Genomic DNA, 18,460 nt, shown 5'->3' on the forward strand with positions numbered 1-18,460 from the left:
CTGCCCCTTCTCCTCCTCCTGAGGAGGCCAGGGAGCAGCCATCTGCCACTCCAGTGACACTCATGAAGGGCAAGGGGCAAGTCCTGCAGCTGGGGAAGGACAGCCCCTTGCAGCAGTGCAGCCTGGGGGCTGACCTCTTGGAGAGCATCTCTGAATGGAAGGACCTGGCAGGCAGCAGGATGCTCCTGAGCCAGCAGGACAAGAAGGCCAAGGGCATCCTGGGCTGCATCAAGAGGAGTGTGGCCAGCAGGTCAAGGGAGGTGCTCCTGCCCCTCTGCCCTGGTGAGGCCTCACCTGGGGTACTGTCTGGCTCTGGGCTCCCCAGCTCAAGAAGGGCAATCCCCAGCACAGATCCAGGCTGGGGGAGGAGAGGCTGAGAGCAGCCTGCAGGAGAAGGCCTTGGGGGTGCCAGGTGGTGACAGAGTCCCCAGGAGCCAGCAGTGGTCCCTGGCAGCCCAGAGCCAGCTGAGTGCTGAGCTGCAGCCAGAGCAGGGAGAGCAGCAGCACAGGGAGGGGATTCTGCCCCTCTGCTCTGCTCAGAGCCCACCTGCAGCACTGCCTCCAGCTCTGGGGCCCCCAGCACAAGAAGGACCTGGAGCTGCTGGAGAGGCTCCAGAGGAGGCCACAGAGATGAGCAGAGGCTGCAGAACCTCCCCTGTGGGGCCAGGCTGGGAGAGCTGGGGCTGTGCAGCCTGGAGAGGAGAAGGCTGCAGGCAGACCTCAGAGCAGCCTTGCAGGAGCTGAAGGGCTCCAGGAGAGCTGGGGAGGGACTCTGGAGAAGGGCTGGGAGTGCCAGGCCCAGGGACAATGGCTTTGAGCTGGGAGAGGAGAGACTGAGAGTGGAGAGGAGGAAGAAATTGCTGAGAGTGAGGCTGGGGAGAGCCTGGCACAGGCTGCCCAGGGAGGCTGTGGCTGCCTCCTGCCTGGAGGGGTTGCAGGCCAGGCTGGATGAGGCCTGGAGCAGGCTGGGCTGGGGGGAGGGGGTTGGAACTGGGTGGTCTTTAGGGTCCCTTCCAACCCAACCCATTCTGTCACTCTGGATCCCCAGGCTGAGGGCTCAGCTGGTGTCCCTGAGCAGCCTGGAGGCAGATGTTCCAACCTTCCATGCATTTGGGTTTTGTACTCTGAGAGCTTTTCCTCTCTTTTGTCTCAGGCCCTGAAACAGAGAGAAGCCATCTTGAAGCTGATCTTGAAGAATGAAAATGTAAGTGGCCCCCTGGGTGTGCTGTGTGGCTCAGGCCAGGAGGGCAGGCTGGGGAGCTGCACAGAGCTCCTTTCCTGACTGGCCTGGAGTGAGGTGGAGGTGATCTGCCAGGGTGGTAACTGAGGAGCCACCTGTGCTTTGGGATGTGCTGCTGAAGCCAAGCAGGAGAGTTGCCTCCTGGGTTTAGCACAAGGCTAGGGTGTGAGCAGCAGGCTAGGGCTGTGTCAGCTCTGAGGAAGAGGACTCTCCATCTCCTTGCTATGGCCCCAACACTGCTGAAGGGGAATCACCTTTGCCTATCACCTTGGTCAGTGGAGGAAGCTTCAAGAGATCAGGAAGCAAGGAGGAGAGCTTCTGAGTTCTGGTTTCCCTCTGTCCAGTCAGGCTGAGAGCTGTGACACTTCTCATCCCTGCTTCACTTTTCCTTCAGGGTAAAGCTGCTCTAGGTGTTGGATTATGGTGGTCCTGCACTTGGGACACAACAACCCCATGGACACAAGCTTGTGGCAGCTTTCTGCCTAGCAGAGGAAGGCCCTGGGGGTGCTGGGTGGCAGCAGCTGGAGAGGAGGCAGCAGTGCCCAGGGGGGCAAGAAGGGCAGCAGCAGCCTGGCCTGGAGCAGCAATGGTGTGGGCAGCAGGAGCAGGGCAGGGATTGTGCCCTGGGCTGGGCACTGGGGAGGCCACAGCTTGAGTGCTGCCTTCAGCTCTGGGCCCTCCCTGCCAGCAGGAGCTGGAGGGCTGGAGCAGGGCCAGAGGAGGGCAAGAGGGCTGGGGAAGGGTGTGGAGAAGAGGGCTGGGGAGGAGCAGCTGAGGGAGCTGGGGGGGTTGAGTGTGGAGCAGAGGAGGCTGAGGGAGACCTCCTTGCTCTCTGCAGCTCCTGAGAGGAGGCTGCAGCCAGCTGGGGGTTGGGCTCTGCTCCCTAGGAGCAAGGGACAGGAGGAGAGGACATGGCCTCAAGTTGCCCCAGGGGAGCTTTAGGTTGGACAGCAGAAGAAACTTCTCTGAAGGGGTTTTCAGCCCCTGGCCCAGGCTGCCCAGGGGGGTGGTGCAATCCTCATCCCTGGAGGTGCTTCAGGGCTGCAGAGCTGTGGTGCTGAGGGCCATGGCTCAGCCTCAGCCTTGGCAGAGCTAGCATGGGGCCAGGCTCTGCTGAGTGGTGCCCAGGGCCAGGCCAAGGGGCAAGGGGCACAGAGTGGCAGGCAGGAGGTTGGAGCTGAGCAGGAGGAGAAAGTTGTTTGTTGTGAGGCTGCTGGAGGCCTGGAGCAGGCTGCCCAGAGAGGTTGTGGAGTCTCCTGGTGTGGAGAGCTTCCAACCCCCCCTGGGCACTGTGCTGCTGGGCAGGGTGCTGTGGGTGCCCTGCTGGGGCAGGGGCTGGGGGATGCCCAGAGCTCCCTCCCAGCCCCTCCACGTTGGGATTTGGGAATGTGGAGGTTAGTTTTTGGTTGCCTCTTCTTTCCTGTTTTTCTGGGGGTGTTTTTTGCTCAGCCCCAGAGTTTTGTTTGGTTTCACTGTGTGCAGGGAACTCTTTGGAGAGCTCAGCAAAAGGACCTTTTATTCTGAAAGCTAAAGGAAAATGAAGGCTGAGAAAGTTCTTAGGGCAGTCAGGAGCAACACCAGGAGGAGGCTGTTGTGTGCCTTTGGTGGTCATAGAGAGAGGCTGCAGAGGGGAGGTCAGGCTAATCTCACAGCCTTCTGTGATGTCCTGACTGAAGGGGGAGGTGCAGGCAGGCCAGGGGGGTAGGCTGCCTTGAGCTTAGCAAAGCCTTTGCCACTGTCTCCCATAGCAGCCTTGAGAGCAAGCTCAGGAGGCTTGGGACAGAAGAGCAGACACTGAGAGGGATCCAGCTGCAGAGCTGTGAGCAGTGGATCCCCCAGGGATCAGGGCTGGGTCTGTGCTGTTCTACATCTTCATCAGTGACATGGATGAGGGAACAGACAGACAGACTGACAGAGTCTGCTCAGCAAGTCTGCTGCTGACACTGGGAAGCTTGGCTGAGTCACCTGAAGGCTGTGAGGCCATTCAGAGCCTTGGACAGGCTGAGAGCTGGGCAGGGAGGAACCTGCTGAGGCTCAGCAAGGATGAGAGCAGAGCCCTGCAGCTGGGCAGGAAGAATAACCTGCAGCAGCACAGCTGGGAGGGGATCTGCTGGAGAGCAGCCCCAAGGAGAAGCACCTGGGAGTGCTGGGGGGCAGCAAGGTCTGCAGGGCACAGCAGTGTGCCCTGGGGGCCAAGAAGGCCAAGGGGCTCCTGGGCTGCACTCAGCAGAGTGTGGCCAGCAGAGCCAGGGAGCTTCTCCTCCCCCTCTGCTCTGCCCTGCTGAGGCCCCAGCTGCAAGATTGCAGCCAGCTCTGGGCTCCCCAGCTCAGCAGGGACAGGGATCTGCTGGGGAGAGGCCAAGGGAGGGCTGCAAGGCTGCTGAAGGGCCTGGAGCACTGCTGCTGAGGAGAGGCTGAGAGCCCTGGGGCTGCTGAGGCTGGAGAGGAGAAGGCTGAGAGGGATCTGCTCAATGTCTGTCAAGAGCTGAGGGCTGGGGGGCAGGAAGGAAGGGCCAGGGCCAGGCTCTGCTCACTGTGCCCTGGCATAGGCCAAGGGGCAAGGGATGGAAAGTGCAGGCCAGGAGGTTGCAGCTCAGCAGGAGGAGGAACTTCCTGCCTGGGAGGCTGCCAGAGGCCTGGAGCAGGCTGCCCAGAGAGGTTGTGGAGCCTCCTGCTCTGGAGCCTTTGCAGCCCTGCCTGGAGGTGTTCCTGTGGGACCTGTGCTCTGGCAGGGGCTTGGCCTTGAGGGTGTCTTTGGGTCCCTGCCATGCTGTGAGCTGTGCTTGCTGGCAGGTGGACAGGCACGTGGACCTGCTGGAGGTGGCCAAGGAGACGGACGGCTTCTCGGGCAGCGACCTGAAGGAGATGTGCCGCGACGCCGTGCTGCTCTGCGTCAGGGAGTACGTCAACTCTGCCTGCCAGGAGGACAGGTGAGGGGGCCTTGGGGCAGCTGCACAGCACCTCTGCATGCTCCTGCTGCTCCTCCACCCTGGCCAGCCAGTTCCTCTTGGCTGGGTAGAGCTGAGGGTTGGCAGGGGCTGCGAAGCTTTGGCTGTGATCCCCGGAGGGCAGCTCTCCTGGGAGTGACCAGCTGGCACAGGGCAGCCAAGCCCCCACAGCCAGCCCAGCAGGCAGGGCATGGCAGCCAGCTGCTGAGGTGGCAAGCCCAGAGTGGAGGGGAATGGAGATAGCTCCAGCTGCTGGCCAGGTCTGTTTGATATCTTCAGCAAAGATCTGCACCAGGGGACTGAGGCAGCCTCAGGTGACACTGCCTTGGGTGGCAGTGCTGGGCTGCTGCAGGGTAGGGAGGCTCTGCAGAGGGACCTGGCCAGGCTGCAGCCATGGGATGAGGCCAATGGGATGAGGCTCAACAAGGCCAAGTGCTGAGTGCTGCACCTGGGTCACAACAACCCCAGGAAGGCTCCAGGCTGGGGGCAGAGGGGCTGGAAAGTGCCCAGCAGGAAAGGCCCTGGGGGTGCTGGGTGGCAGCAGCTGGAGAGGAGGCAGCAGTGCCCAGGGGGGCAAGAAGGGCAGCAGCAGCCTGGCCTGGAGCAGCAATGGTGTGGGCAGCAGGAGCAGGGCAGGGATTGTGCCCTGGGCTGGGCACTAGGGAGGCCACAGCTTGAGTGCTGCCTTCAGCTCTGGGCCCTCCCTGGCAGCAGGAGCTGGAGGGCTGGAGCAGGGCCAGAGAAGGGCAAGAGAGCTGGGGAAGGGTGTGGAGAAGAGGGCTGGGGAGGAGCAGCTGAGGGAGCTGGGGGGGTTGAGTGTGGAGCAGAGGAGGCTGAGGGAGAGCTCCTTGCTCTCTGCAGCTCCTGAGAGGAGGCTGCAGCCAGCTGGGGGCTGGGCTCTGCTCCCTAGGAACAAGTGGTAGGAGGAGAGGGAATGGCCTCAAATTGCACCAGGGGAGATTTAGGTTGGACATGAGGAGAAACTTGTTCCCTGGCAGGGTTCTCAAAGCCTGTCACAGGCTGCCCAGGCAGCTGGTGGAGCTGCAGAGCTGTGGTGCTGAGGGCCATGGCTCAGCCCCAGCCTTGGCAGAGCTGGAGTCTGGTTGGTCTGGGTGATTTAAAGCTCTTGTGCAATCAGATGCTTCTGTGGTTCTGAGCTTGAGGTGGTCCAAAGCACGAGGTGCCCTCCATCCCCATGCTGCACTGCCAGCCTTGCCTGCTGGCCAGGCCCTGCCAGGCTGCCCTGGCTGTGATGTTCTCCTGGCTGCCTCCTCGCCCTGGCAGGCACCGTGCCTGCAGCTGGCCTCAGGGGGCAGCTGCTGCTTTCCATGCTGGAGTTCTGCTCACAGCATCTCCCAGCTTGGGAGAGACCTCCAAGATCATCAAGTCCAACCAACCACCCAACCCTAACTAATCAACCAGACCCTGGCACCAGCGCCTCATCCAGGCTCTGCTTACACACCTCCAGGGAAGCTGACTGCACCACCTCCCTGGGCAGCACATCCCCAGGGCCAATCTCTCTGGCTGGGAAGAACTTCCTCCTCACCTCCAGCCCAAACCTCCCCTGGCACAGCTTGAGACTGTGTCCTCTTGTTCTGGTGCTGGCTGCCTGGGAGCAGAGCCCAACCCCCTCCTGGCTCCAACCTCCCTGCAGGGAGTTGCAGAGAGCAAGAAGGTCTCCCCTGAGCCTCCTCTTCTCCAGGCTAAGCAACCCCAGCTCCCTCAGCCTCTCCTCACAGGGCTGTGCCCCAGACCCCTCCCCAGCTTTCTTGCCCTTCTCTGGACACCTTCCAGCAGCTCAACCTCTTTCCTGACCTGAGGAGCCCAGAGCTGGACACAGGACTCCAGGTGTGGCCTCAGCAGTGCTGAGCACAGGGCACAAGGACTTCCCTGCTCCTGCTGGCCACACTCTTCCTGCTGCAGGCCAGGATGCCCTTGGCCTTCTTGGCCCCCTGGGCACACTGCTGCCTCCTCTTCAGCTGCTCTCCACCACCACCCCCAGCTCCCTCTCTGCCTGGCTGCTCTCAGCCACTCTGCCCCCAGCCTGCAGCACTGCCTGGGGTTGCTGTGGCCAAAGTGCAGCCCCTGGCACTTGGACTTGTTCAGTGCCATCCTCTTGGCCTCTGCCCATCTGTGCAGCCTGGCAAGGTCCCTCTGCAGAGCTCTCCTACCCTCTGACAGCTCAACTCCTGCCCCCAGCTCGGTGTCATAGAATCAATAACGTTGGAAAAGTCCTCAGAGCTCATCCAGCCCAACCTACCCCCCAGCACCATCTGACCATGGCACCCGGGGCCTCATCCAGGCTCTGCTTATACACCCCCAGGGCTGGGGACTCCACCACCTCCCTGGGCAGCACATCCCAAGGGCAATTCTCTCTGGCTGGGAAGAACTTTCTCCTCACCTCCAGCCCAAACCTCCCCTGGCACAGCTTGAGGCTGTGTCCTCTTGTTCTGGTGCTGGGGGCCTGGGAGCAGAGCCCAGCCCCCCCCCCGGCTCCAGCCTCCCTGCAGGGAGCTGTAGTCATCTGCAGCTCACTGATGATGAGGCCAGGGGGATGGAGTCCCCCAGCAGTGCAGATACTGAGCAGGCTGGGGCCCAGCACTGCTCCCTGGGGACAGCTCTGCTGCCGGGCAGGGCTCCCTCACGCTCCCCTCTCCCCCTCTGTGTCCCTGGCAGCCACCAGGAGGATGAGATCCGGCCGGTGCAGCAGCAGGACCTGCAGAGGGCCATCGAGAAGATGAGGAGGTTGAAGGATGCCATGCTGCAGAACGTCCTGATGCACGTCAGCCTGGATTGAGGCGGGGGGAGCGGCTCCCTGCTGGCCTCCCGGGGCAGTGGTTTTTAGCTCCACCTCTGTAATCGATTAGCAAAACAAAACCCCAGCGACACCGACGGCCGCAGGGAGGGGCGGGGGGGGCGGGGGGAGGGGACCTGTTTCTGGCATTGTTTTGATACCACAACTCCGAAGTCCTTGGAAGCTGGGGGGGTGAGGGGGAGGCCTTGCCCAGCCCCAGAGCTCGGCCCGGCAGGGCTGCCCTGTGTGAGCCTGCCCACGGGGGCAGGGCAGGGCTGGGTGGCTGTGCCCACGCCTGGGGCTGCCAGGGGCCGCGGGGTGCAGGCTGGGGCTCATCCCTGCGCGGTTCCCATCTGCTCCTCCTGCCAGCCCCCAGGCAGAGCCCCTGCTGCTTCTCCAGCCAGGCTCCGCCTGAAGGCTTGCTCTGATTTCTGTCTCTTCCTGATGACCACTTGAAAGCCGGTGCCCTGCTCAGGCCTTTGAGTGCTGCTGCCTTTGGACGAGGTCTGCTTTCCCAGGCTCTCCTTTAAACCGGGCTTGGGTTGTATGTTTTGGTTTGGGTGAGCAGGGGGGGACCCCGAGGGCCCTGCCGCGAAGCCTCCTCCGGGGGTGCCGGCGCCTCTGCTGCCTGCCAGCCTGGGCTGGCCTGGCCCGCGGGGCTGTGTGCCCCGTGCAGGGGCTGCCCTGAGCCCCTCTGCTCCCTCCTGTGCTCCGAGCTGCCGCACCCGGCAGGAGGGAAGGGCTTTGGGCTCAATAAATGTGATTCAGCCATCTCCTGCTCCCCTTGCTGCCGGCAGCGGCGCCCTGGGGCGGTACCCAGCGCGGGGGGGGCGAAGGGCTGTGGGGAAGGGCCTGGCAGGAGGGTTTTGCAGCAGCTTGGGTTCTGCTGTCTGATCACACCGTGAATTCTGTGCTCATGCCACACGAGTGCGCCCCCGGCGCTGCTCTGCCCCCGGCGCTGCTCTGGCCCCGGCGCTGCTCTGGCCCCGGCGCTGCTCTGCCCCCGGCGCTGCTCTGCCCCCGGCGCTGCTCTTCCCCTAGCACTGCTCCGGCCCCGGCGCTGCTCTGCCCCTAGCGCTGCTCTACCCCTAGCGCTGGTCTGGCCCCGGCGCCGCTCTGCCCTCGGCGCCGCTCTGCCCCCCGGCGCTGCTCTGGCCCCCAGCGCTGCTCTGGCCCCCAGCGCTGCTCTGGCCCCCAGCGCTGCTCTGCCCCCAGCGCTGCTCTGCCCTCGGCGCCGCTCTGCCCCCCGGCGCTGCTCTGGCCCCGGCGCTGCTCTGCCCCCGGCGCTGTTCTGCCCCCGGCGCTGCTCTGCCCCCCGGCGCTGCTCTGCCCCCGGCGCTGCTCTGCCCTCGGCGCTGCTCTTCCCCTAGCACTGCTCCGGCCCCGGCGCTGCTCTGCCCCTAGCGCTGCTCTACCCCTAGCGCTGGTCTGGCCCCGGCGCCGCTCTGCCCTCGGCGCCGCTCTGCCCCCCGGCGCTGCTCTGGCCCCCAGCGCTGCTCTGGCCCCCAGCGCTGCTCTGGCCCCAGCGCTGCTCTGCCCTCGGCGCCGCTCTGCCCCCCGGCGCTGCTCTGGCCCCCAGCGCTGCTCTGGCCCCCAGCGCTGCTCTGCCCCCAGCGCTGCTCTGCCCTCGGCGCCGCTCTGCCCCCCGGCGCTGCTCTGGCCCCGGCGCTGCTCTGCCCCCGGCGCTGTTCTGCCCCCGGCGCTGCTCTGCCCCCGGCGCTGTTCTGCCCCCGGCGCTGCTCTGCCCTCGGCGCTGCTCTGGCCCCGGCGCTGCTCTGCCCTCGGCGCTGCTCTGCCCCTGGCGCTGCTCTGCCCTCGGCGCTGCTCTGGCCCCGGCGCTGCTCTGCCTTCGGCGGTGCTCTGGCCCCCGCCCCGGGCCTGCTGCCCTGCCTGGCAGCTCGGCAGGGGCTGCCTGAAGCAGAGCTGCGCTGCGGCACCAAATGGAGAGGAGCTGGAGCCGGCCACCGGCCCTGGGGGCTGCTGCTGGCCGCTGCTCACCTCTGTCCCTCTCCTCCAGCAGCCTGCTGCTGGGGCACCGCAGCTGCAGCAGCTCTGAGCTTGGCCCCCTGCTGCCTCTTTGGGTGCCACGGGGGAGGGCTTTAAACGCAGCCTCGGAAGGATGATGCTTTGCCACCTGGGGAAGAGGAGGGGGGCTGGGGGTGGGGGTTGGAAATGCTCCAACACAGTGGGGGGGGAGAGGGGGCTGTGGAAACGTGAAATACCTGAGCCAGGGAGTGCTCAGCCAAGAAGTGCCAGGGGGCAGAGTGCTGGTGGAGGCTGAGGCTTGTGCCTGCCCCTGAGGACTAGAGTTGAAGAGCAGCTTGCAGAGAGAGCTGCTTGCTCAGGAGGCTGGAGGTGCCCAGCAGCCAGGTGAAGCTCTCAGGGGACAGTGAGGTGGGGGAGAGCTGGCTGAAGGGCAGAGCTCAGAGGGGTGTGAGCAGCAGGACTGGGTCCAGTCTTGCTGAACGTCATCAGTGACCTGGGCAAAGGGACAGGGTGCTGATGGCACAGAACTGGAAGCAGAGGCTGACAGCCCCCAGGCTGTGCCAGACCGGGCCAGGCTGCAGAGCTGGGCAGAGGGAACCTCCTGGGGATCACCAAGAGCAAGGATAGGGTCCTGCCCCTGGGGAGGAACAACCTCCTGCAGCAGGGCAGGGGTGGGGAGACCTGCTGGGGAGCAGCTCCAGGGAGCAGGACCTGGGGGTGCTGGGGGCCCACTGAGTAACATGTGAGGTCCTCTTGTGGCCACGAAGGCCAAGGGTCTCCTGGGGTGCATGAAGAAGAGTGTGGCCAGCAGGTTGAGGCAGGTTCTCCTGACCCTCTTCCCTGCCTTAGTCAGGATACATCTGGGGTCCTGGTTCCAGTTCTAGGCTCCCCAGTTCCGGAGGCAGGGAAGTGCTGGAGAGAGCCCAGGGCAGGCTGGGAAGCTGCTGAGGGGCCTGGAGCAGCTCTGGGAGCAGCAAAGGCTGAGAGCCCTGGGGCTGAGAGCCTGCAGAAGAGCAGCCCCAGAGGGCAGCTGAGCAATGCTCAGCAAGAGCTAAAGGAGCTGTGGGGGGCAAGAGGCTGGGGCCAGGCTCTGCTGAGTGGTGCCCAGGGCCAGGCCAAGGGGCCAGGGGCACAGAGTGGCAGGCAGGAGGTTGGAGCTGAGCAGGAGGAGAAAGTTGTTTGTTGTGAGGCTGCTGGAGGCCTGGAGCAGGCTGCCCAGAGAGGTTGTGGAGTCTCCTGGTGTGGAGAGATCCCAAACTCCACCTAGATGCATTCCTGGGTGCCCTGCCCCGGGTGATGCTGCTCTGGCAGGGGGGGAGGACTCAATGATCCAACCCCTACCATTCTCTGATTCCATGATCTCCTCCAACATGGAAAACCAACCCCCCCCCACCCCCTCCCCCTCACTTGGGTGTCTTTGTTTCCTCCTAGGCATCTCTACAGTACTCTTCCTCCTCCTCCTCCTCCTCCTCCTCTACATCTGGCTCCTCTCCAGCCAGCTGCTGACCATCACCCCCTGGCCTTTCTCTGCTGGGCAGCTTTCCAGTCCCTCTGCCCCAGGCACCTCCTTCCCTGCACACCTCCTCCAAAATGTCCAGGGACAGGACAAGGGGTGGCACCCAGGGGGTCCCACCAGTGTGACATTTCAACTTGCCTGAGGGCAGACTTTGCACACACTCTGTTGAACCTGAGCTGAAGTCCTCTGCTCTGACCCTGGGACCAGCTGCCCAGGCCCAGCATCATTTCACAAGGGTGAGCTGAGTCTGAGCCAGGCTCCACCTCTGAGCTGTACCAATTTCCAGGTGAAATGAGTTTCTGTAGGGGGTTAAAGGGCAGGAGGGGACACAGACATGCCCCCAGCAGCCAGAGCCTGTGTCTGGGGCCAGTTCAGCCCCAGCAGACAGCGTGTCCAGGGTGGGCTGTGCCTCACTTGCCCCAGGCTGTGGAGCAGCTGACCCAGCCAGGCTGGAACACAGAAAGCTTGGCAGCAGCCCTGAGGGCCCGGTCACTGCATGTGGGGTTTGGTTGCTTGGAGGTTGTGCTGCTCAGCCATGTGCAGGAGCACTGCAAATGCAGCTGGGGCTTTGGCCTTGCTTTGGGCAGGAGCAGCTTTTCCCTGGCTGGTGCTTGGGAGCCTGGAAATGTGGCAGCCAGGCAGCCCAGGGTGAAGCCCAGGGTGAAGCCCGGGGTGCTGCAGGCAATGGTGCTGGGAGCCCTGGGAGTGTGAACTAAGGGCACAGCCCAGAGGCCTGCAGCCAGCCCTGTGCCAGAGCTGCAGCTGCAGGTGAAGAGCCCCCAACACCATCACACAAGCTGGCAGGATGGGCAAGATTTGGCTCTGCTGAGTGACAGGGCAAGAGCAAACAGCCTCAGGCAACACCAGGGGAGACACAGCCTGGACTTAAGGAACAATTCCTTCCCCTTGGAGGTTGTCAAGCCCTGCACCAGGCTGTTTGGGGGCAGTGGTGGAGTCCCCCATACATGGAGGAGTTTCAAAGCCATAAAGGTGATGAGGGATTTGTGGTGCAGGAGTGAGCTCAGTGACCCACAGCCCCTTTACAGCTGCTCAGGAAGAACCCAAAGGCTGCAGCAGCACCCTCCCTGCAGGGGAGCATGGCTGCAGGGCTTAGCAGCTGGAGCTGATGGCACAGCACAAGAGAGACAGAGGGCAGCCAAGGATGAGTTGTGACTTGGCTAAAGCTCTGCAGCAAGAAGGGCACAGGGTGCAGGTTCCTAAAGGAGAGAGGCTGCAGGGTGCAGGTTCCTAAAGGAGAGAGGCTGCAAGGTTGAGGCTGCTGAGGGAGAGGCTGCATGGTTAAGGCTCCTAAAGGAGAGAGGCTGCAGGGTTGAGGCTGCTGATGCAGAGAGGCTGCAGGGTTGAGGCTCCTAAAGGAGAGAGGCTGCAGGGTTGAGGCTGCTGAGGAAGAGGCTGCAGGGTTGAGGCTCCTGAAGGAGAGAGGCTGCAGGGTTGAGGCTGCTGATGCAGAGAGGCTGCAGGGTTAAGGCTCCTGAAGGAGAGACGCTGCAGGGTTGAGGTTCCTAAAGGAGAGAGGCTGCAGGGTTGAGGCTCCTGAAGGAGAGACGCTGCAGGGTTGAGGTTCCTAAAGGAGAGAGGCTGCAGGGTTGAGGCTGCTGAAGGAGAGACGCTGCAGGGTTGAGGTTCCTAAAGGAGAGAGGCTGCAGGGTTGAGGCTCCTGAAGGAGAGACGCTGCAGGGTTGAGGTTCCTAAAGGAGAGAGGCTGCAGGGTTGAGGCTGCTGATGCAGAGAGGCTGCAGGGTTGGCCTTGCTGCATGTGCCAGGCTGGTGCTGGGGGTGCTGGGCAGGAGCTGTGCTTGTGGCACTGCCGCAGCCCTGTCCCTGCCCCGGCTCCCACCGGTGCCTGTGGGTCCCTGCCCACCCCAGGAAAGGCCACAGCAGAGCCGGGGGGGGGATAAACATTTATTGGTTCTGAAGGGGAGGTTCCTGCAGCAGAGCCTGGAGCTTCACACAGTATGTTACTATCCCCGGCGGCAGCAGTCGAGGCACAAGGCCCAGTCTCATGTCTTTAATAAATACACTAACAAACAGACAGACAGACAGACCTCCTCCCCTGCCCCCCTCCCCGCTGAGCGGGGCTGGGAGCGGGGCAGGCAGCGCCCCGGGCTGGGGCAGGGGCTGCCCATGCCCCAAGCTGTGCTTTGCTGGAGCCATTTGGGCCGGGGGGGTCCCGGGGGTCCCAGCTCTTTGGTGATTTCCAGGCGCAATCTCCCTTCTCACCCCTGGCAAAGGCTGCAGTCCCAGTCGGGAGGGTCGCCTTTCCCTGCAGCGTGTGCCCCCTCCTCCCCTCCCCCGAGGGGCCCTGAGCACAGGGTTGAGGCTCCGGAGGGAGAGAGGCTGCTGGGCTGCGTTCGGCTCCCAGCGCGGCTCCTGCCGTCTCCCCCAGCTGCATCTCAGCTTTGGGCTCTTTGCTCCAAGTATCATAATACTTTAAAAGTACTTTTAAAACGACCCCCCCCAAAAAAAAAACCCAACCCCCAGGCAGCTGAGCAAGGATTAAAGAAGGCTTTTGTGCGAGAAAACTGCCAGGCACAGAGGAGGGCTGGGGGCGGCGGCGGCGGCCGGCGCTGGCTGGGCTGCAGCTGGCTTGCCCTGCCGGAGCGCGGAGCTGCAGCTGGCTTGCTCTGGAGCTGCTGCGACTCAAAGCAAAGCGGCAGAGCAGGGGCGGCAGAGCAGGAGCAGCTGATTCGTTGCGCTTCCAACACCTTCTGGCTGCCCCTGGGGCGGAAGGGTGAGCACAGCAATCGTCAGCCCGGCTTGCTGCCATGGGTGGTAGCTAAGGGGTGCAGAGCTGTCTGCTCTCAGCTTCCCCAACCCTCAGCCCTGAAGCCTGTGGGCTCCCTGGTGTGCAGGGCGCTGGCTCAGACCCTCAGCCACCAGCGAGACTCACAGCAGTGCCAGCAGGACTTGCTCAGAGCAAGACCCAGCCGAGGGCAGGGAAAGCTCTGGGGTTAAGTGACCCTGCTCAGCCCTGCCGGAGGTCACCCCAAGAGCTGCCAGTCAGCAGAACAGCCTCAGGCACAGCACCAAAGTCCATGCTGAGGGGAGGAGAAAACAGCCCCTGGGGGAAAGGTCTGCAGGAAGGACACAGCAGCCAGAGGTGGGAGCAGCACTGCCCACTGGCTCTGGCCTTGGCACCATCACCCTTGGCACAGCAGCACCCACGTGGCTGGGGGGAACCAAAGACCCTTCCACCACCCTCTGGCTGGCTCTCAGCTGGAGCCAGCACCACCATTCTGCAGCTAGGAAGTCAAGGCTGTGGGTAGAGATGAGAGCAAGCATCTGAGCCACACTCTCCTGCTGTCCACTCTCCTGGTTTCCTGGGCTGCGGCCCACCTCGCTCTGGTTTTGCTGGTTCACCTCCGGGGGTGAGCGGAGCTTGGGCAGAGGGACAGGGCAGGGAGGACACAACCACAGACCTGCTTTGGTTGGGAAAGCCCTTTCAGATCAGCCATTGCCATTCTCTAACTCTGCCAAGCCTGGGGCATGGCCCTCAGCACACCTCTGCCTCCTTGGCAGACCTGCAGGGATGGGGATACAACCACCCCCCCCCCGGGCAGCTCCCACAAGAGCCTGCAAACAGCATCCTGCTGCCCTCAGGTCGATGGAGCTCTGCTTTCAGAGATCTCCCAAGCTTATGGTGTCTCCCAGGACAGCTCTCCCTAGCCCAGAGGTCCACCAGGCTGTGAGCAGCCATGGCAGAGCCCCCATGGAAAGCTGAACGTGGAGCACCAGCAATGCTTCACCCAGGTTTGGTTTGGACGGCGAGAGGCCACGCAGGAGGCAGAGAGGAAGGAGCCTGAACAGTTGCCTTGGCCACCAGGAACTGATGGGCAAGGCTGATTAAAACCAATCCTGTTAATGAGAGGGTGTCAAAAACAACCCTCTGCTTAAGGCATGGGCTGGAGGAGGGCAGTGATTGAGGGCCTTGGGCCCCTCTGCCAGCCTGGCAGCTTGTGGCAGCGCCAGGAGAGGGCTGGAGGAGAGGCACTTCTTCAACTCTGCTCCTCGCAGAGGACAAAGCCTGGTGCAGAGGTGCCAGCTCTGGGCAGCCAGAGCGACCCACCTGGCCCTTCTGCAGGCTGTGCTGGGCTCAGCTGGGAACACAGGGCCCCTCTTGCCCCTCCAGCCCCACGGGGACACTCCTGGTGGCTGCGGGGGCAGAAGGAGCAGGCTCCGAGTGTCTGCGATTAGTGGGGGAAAGCCAAAGCAGGGGGAAGGAACTGATCTGTGTCGTGGGGGAGGAACCAATCATGGCTCACTCTTAACACAGGCATTGCTAGGCAGCAGCAGCAGCAGAGTTAATTCTTCTCCAGCGATTGGTAGTACTCAGTGAGGACCTTCCAAGCCTTGGGGGCCATGAAGCCCTCGGGTGGGTCTGCTCCCTCCCGAGCCAGCTTCCTCATGCGTGTTCCTGAGATGAAGTCAAAGTCCTCGTGCCTGGGGCAAGGAGAGGCAGGGGCACATCAGCACCGCTGGCCAGGGCCAGCCCACAGCAGCGGGCCGGCCAGCACCGAAGCCACCGCCGCGCAGACAGAACCCTGCCGGCACCGGCGGCAGCACCACGCTGCGGCTCCAGCCTGGCTGTGCCAGCAGCAGCGGATGGCTGAGCCAGGGGGAGGGGTCCCTGCCCGTGGCAGAGAGGTTGCAACGGGATGATCCTCGAGGTCCCTTCCAACCCTGACAATGCTGTGATGCTATGGTTCCCCTTCCAGAGGAGCTGGAGCCCTCCGGCTGCCAGAGGCTCTGTCTGCACTGGCATTTGGTACCCAAAGTGTGCTGCTTAGAGGTCACACAGCCACAGAGCTGTTCTGCTTGGCAGATGCCTTTCAGAGCACCCGGTCCAACCCTGCTCTAACTCCACCAAGCCTGGGGCTAAACCTGCACCACAGCTCTGCAGCTTTGAAGCAGCTCCAGGGATGGGGACTCCACCTGGGCAGCCTGTGACAGGCTTTGAGAACCCTGCCAGGGAAGAAGTTTCCCCTCAGCTCCAACCCAAACCCAAATGGCAACTTGAGGCCATTCCCTCTTGTCCTATCAATGGTTACCAGGGAGCAGAGCCCAGCCCCCAGCTGGCTGCAGCCTCCTCTCAGGAGCTGCAGAGAGCAAGGAGGTCTCCCTCAGCCTCCTCTGCTCCACACTCAACCCCCCCAGCTCCCTCAGCTGCTCCTCCCCAGCCCTCTTCTCCACACCCTTCCCCAGCTCTCTTGCCCTTCTCTGGCCCTGCTCCAGCCCTCCAGCTCCTGCTGGCAGGGAGGGCCCAGAGCTGAAGGCAGCACTCAAGCTGTGGCCTCCTCAGTGCCCAGCCCAGGGCACAATCCCTGCCCTGCTCCTGCTGCCCACACCATTGCTGCTCCAGGCCAGGCTGCTGCTGCCCTTCTTGCCCCCCTGGGCACTGCTGCCTCCTCTCCAGCTGCTGCCACCCAGCACCCCCAGGGCCTTTCCTGCTGGGCACTTTCCAGCCCCTCTGCCCCAGCCTGGAGCCTTCCTGGGGTTGTTGTGACCCAGGTGCAGCACTCAGCACTTGGCCTTGTTGAGCCTCATCCCATTGGCTTCATCCCATGGCTGCAGCCTGGCCAGGTCCCCCTGCAGAGCCTCCCTTACCGTTCAGCCCCCTACCCTTCAGTGTGGTGCAACCCACCGCTGCCACGGGGTCAGCTGTCAGAGGGGACAGCAGGTGGCTTTCACAGGTCCTTGGCTTGAAGGGGAGCAGCAGCAAGGCTGGAGGGGATGGCAGGAGGGGAGGCATCGAGGCTGCTGCTGCCTTACCTCTTGGGGTCGTAGAAGTCCATGGCTCTCTTCTCCTTGTTGTAAGCTGCCACCCGGAAAGGGATGATCTCCACCGAGGTCAGCCCCGGGGCCATGCTGAGCACCTTGCCCCCCTGCGTGGGCTCATAGAGGTCCTTCTGCGTGTCGGGGGTGGGGCATGCCCGCGGGGTCGCGCCCCACGATGTAGAAGTTGGCGCCGGCCACCATCCGGGCACGGCAGTGCCACTGCACCTGCCCGAGCACACCGCGGCCCGCATCAGCGCCCGGCACAGTGACCCGGCGGGCGGCCGGGGGAGGGAGGGAGGGAGGAACTGGGGAGGGGGGCAGGAATTGTGAAGGAAGGAGTTGGGAATGGAGGAACTGGGAAGGGAGGGACTGGGAAGAGAGAAAGGAAAGAAGTGGGAGAGGAGGGAGGGAGGAATTGGGAAGGAAGGAAGGAACTGGGATGGAAGAAAGGAAGGAATTTGGAATGAGAGGGAAGGGAAGGGAAGGGAAGGGAAGGGAAGGGAAGGGAAGGGAAGGGAAGGGAAGGGAAGGGAAGGGAAGGGAAGGGAAGGGAAGGGAAGGGAAGGGGAAGGGAAGGGGAAGGGAAGGGAAGGGAAGGGAAGGGAAGGGAAGGGAAGGGAAGGGAAGGGAAGGGAAGGGAAGGGAAGGGAAGGGAAGGGAAGGGGAAGGGAAGGGGAAGGGAAGGGGAAGGGAAGGGGAAGGGAAGGGGAAGGGAAGGGGAAGGGAAGGGGAAGGGAAGGGGAAGGGAAGGGGAAGGGAAGGGGAAGGGAAGGGAAGGGAAGGGAAGGGAAGGGAAGGGAAGGGAGCCTTCAGTGGTTGTCAGAGCTGGCCGGCGAGGGCGGCGTTACCTCGGTGGGGCCGGCGTAGAGCATGGGGGAGGGGAAGATGGCCACGATGGTGGAGGAGGGCTCCAGGACGCGCTCCTGCAGCAGGGCCGTGTGCTGCCGCATGCGCCAGGCCAGCGGCACGTCGTCGTCCTTGGTCCAGCCGCCCAGGGGGTGCAGCAGCAGCACCGGGTTGCGGTACCCCCTCTGCAGCAGCTGGCGCCGCGTGTCCTGCATCAGCAGCGCGTGGCCGTTGTGCACGGGGTTCCGCAGCTGGAACGCGAACACGGCGTCTGCGGGGCACACACGCACCGTCACGGCCCGCCCCCGCCCGGCACGCCCCCGCCCGGCACGCCCCCGCCCGGCACGCCCCTGACCGGCACGCCCCGACCGGCACGCCCCAGGCTGGCACCGCCCTGCACGTCCTGGTCTGCTGCCACTGTCCAGCACACCCCAGGCTGCCACCGCCTGGCACTCCCCAAGCTCCCACTGCCCCACAGGTCCTGGTGCTGCTCCACAGACCCCAGGGCCTTCCAAGCTGCATGGGAAAGGTTGTGAGGGACCTATGGGCATCACCCAGCCCATGCTCTCCACACCAGGACACTCCACAACCTCTCTGGGCAGCCTGCTCCAGGCCTCCAGCAGCCTCACAACAAACAACTTTCTCCTCCTGCTCAGCTCCAACCTCCTGCCTGCCACTCTGTGCCCCTTGCCCCTTGGCCTGGCCCTGGGCACCACTCAGCAGAGCCTGGCCCCAGCCTCTTGCCCCCCACAGCTCCTTTAGCTCTTGCTGAGCATTGCTCAGCTGCCCTCTGGGGCTGCTCTTCTGCAGGCTCTCAGCCCCAGGGATCTCAGCCTCTGCTCCTCCCAGAGCTGCTCCAGGCCCCTCAGCAGCTTCCCAGCCTGCCCTGGGCTCTCTCCAGCACTTCCCTGCCTCTGGAACTGGGGAGCCCAGAACTGGAGCCAGGCCACACTCTTCTCCACGCACCCCAGGACATCATTTGCCTTCAGAAATGAAAACTTCTTTGCTGTGATGGTGCCATTGCCCTGGAGCAGGCTGCCCAGAGAGATTATGAAGTCTCCTGGTGGGGAGATCTTCCAACCCCCCCTGGGCATTGTGCTGGGGCAAGCTGCTGTGGGTGCCCTGCTGGAGCCAGGGGGGTGTGGGGGGGGGTGTTGGGCTGGATGCTCTCCCTAGGTCCCTTCCAGCCCCATGATGCTGGGGTGCTGTGACTCTGTGTCCTACCAGGGAGGAAACAAGCAGGAGGCTGAACACTTCCTGGTCCTGTGCCTGGTGATGCCCACAGAGGACACATCCCAGCACAGGCACTGTCCTTACCCACGGGGGGGCCATGC

General features: G+C 63.6%; 2 protein-coding genes across 3 annotated transcripts in view; one reads left to right on the forward strand and one right to left on the reverse strand.

Annotated features, from left to right (window-relative positions):
• ATAD1 (ATPase family AAA domain containing 1) overlaps positions 1 to 7,754 on the forward strand; it is a 32,321-nt gene extending 24,567 nt beyond the window's left edge. For both annotated transcript variants that reach the window (XM_068169206.1, XM_068169204.1), the window contains exons 8-10: positions 1,154 to 1,204; positions 4,034 to 4,170; positions 6,865 to 7,754. In XM_068169206.1, the coding sequence (XP_068025307.1) occupies positions 1,154 to 1,204; positions 4,034 to 4,170; positions 6,865 to 6,985 (309 nt within the window). In that variant the 3' untranslated portion in view covers positions 6,986 to 7,754. The remainder of the gene's footprint in view (positions 1 to 1,153; positions 1,205 to 4,033; positions 4,171 to 6,864) is intronic.
• Positions 7,755 to 12,394: 4,640 nt separating this feature from the next.
• Positions 12,395 to 18,460, reverse strand: part of PAPSS2 (3'-phosphoadenosine 5'-phosphosulfate synthase 2) — a 47,735-nt gene continuing 41,669 nt past the window's right edge. Inside the window, 4 exon segments of the mRNA XM_068169207.1 lie at positions 12,395 to 14,945; positions 16,275 to 16,423; positions 16,425 to 16,505; positions 17,129 to 17,397. Coding sequence (XP_068025308.1) covers positions 14,807 to 14,945; positions 16,275 to 16,423; positions 16,425 to 16,505; positions 17,129 to 17,397 — 638 coding nt within the window. The 3' untranslated portion in view covers positions 12,395 to 14,806.

This window comes from Melanerpes formicivorus, unplaced genomic scaffold (genome assembly GCF_026170545.1).
Source record: "Melanerpes formicivorus ecotype bairdi unplaced genomic scaffold, bMelFor1.0.p_v2 SCAF_171, whole genome shotgun sequence".
NCBI classification, from domain to species: Eukaryota; Metazoa; Chordata; class Aves; order Piciformes; family Picidae; genus Melanerpes; species Melanerpes formicivorus.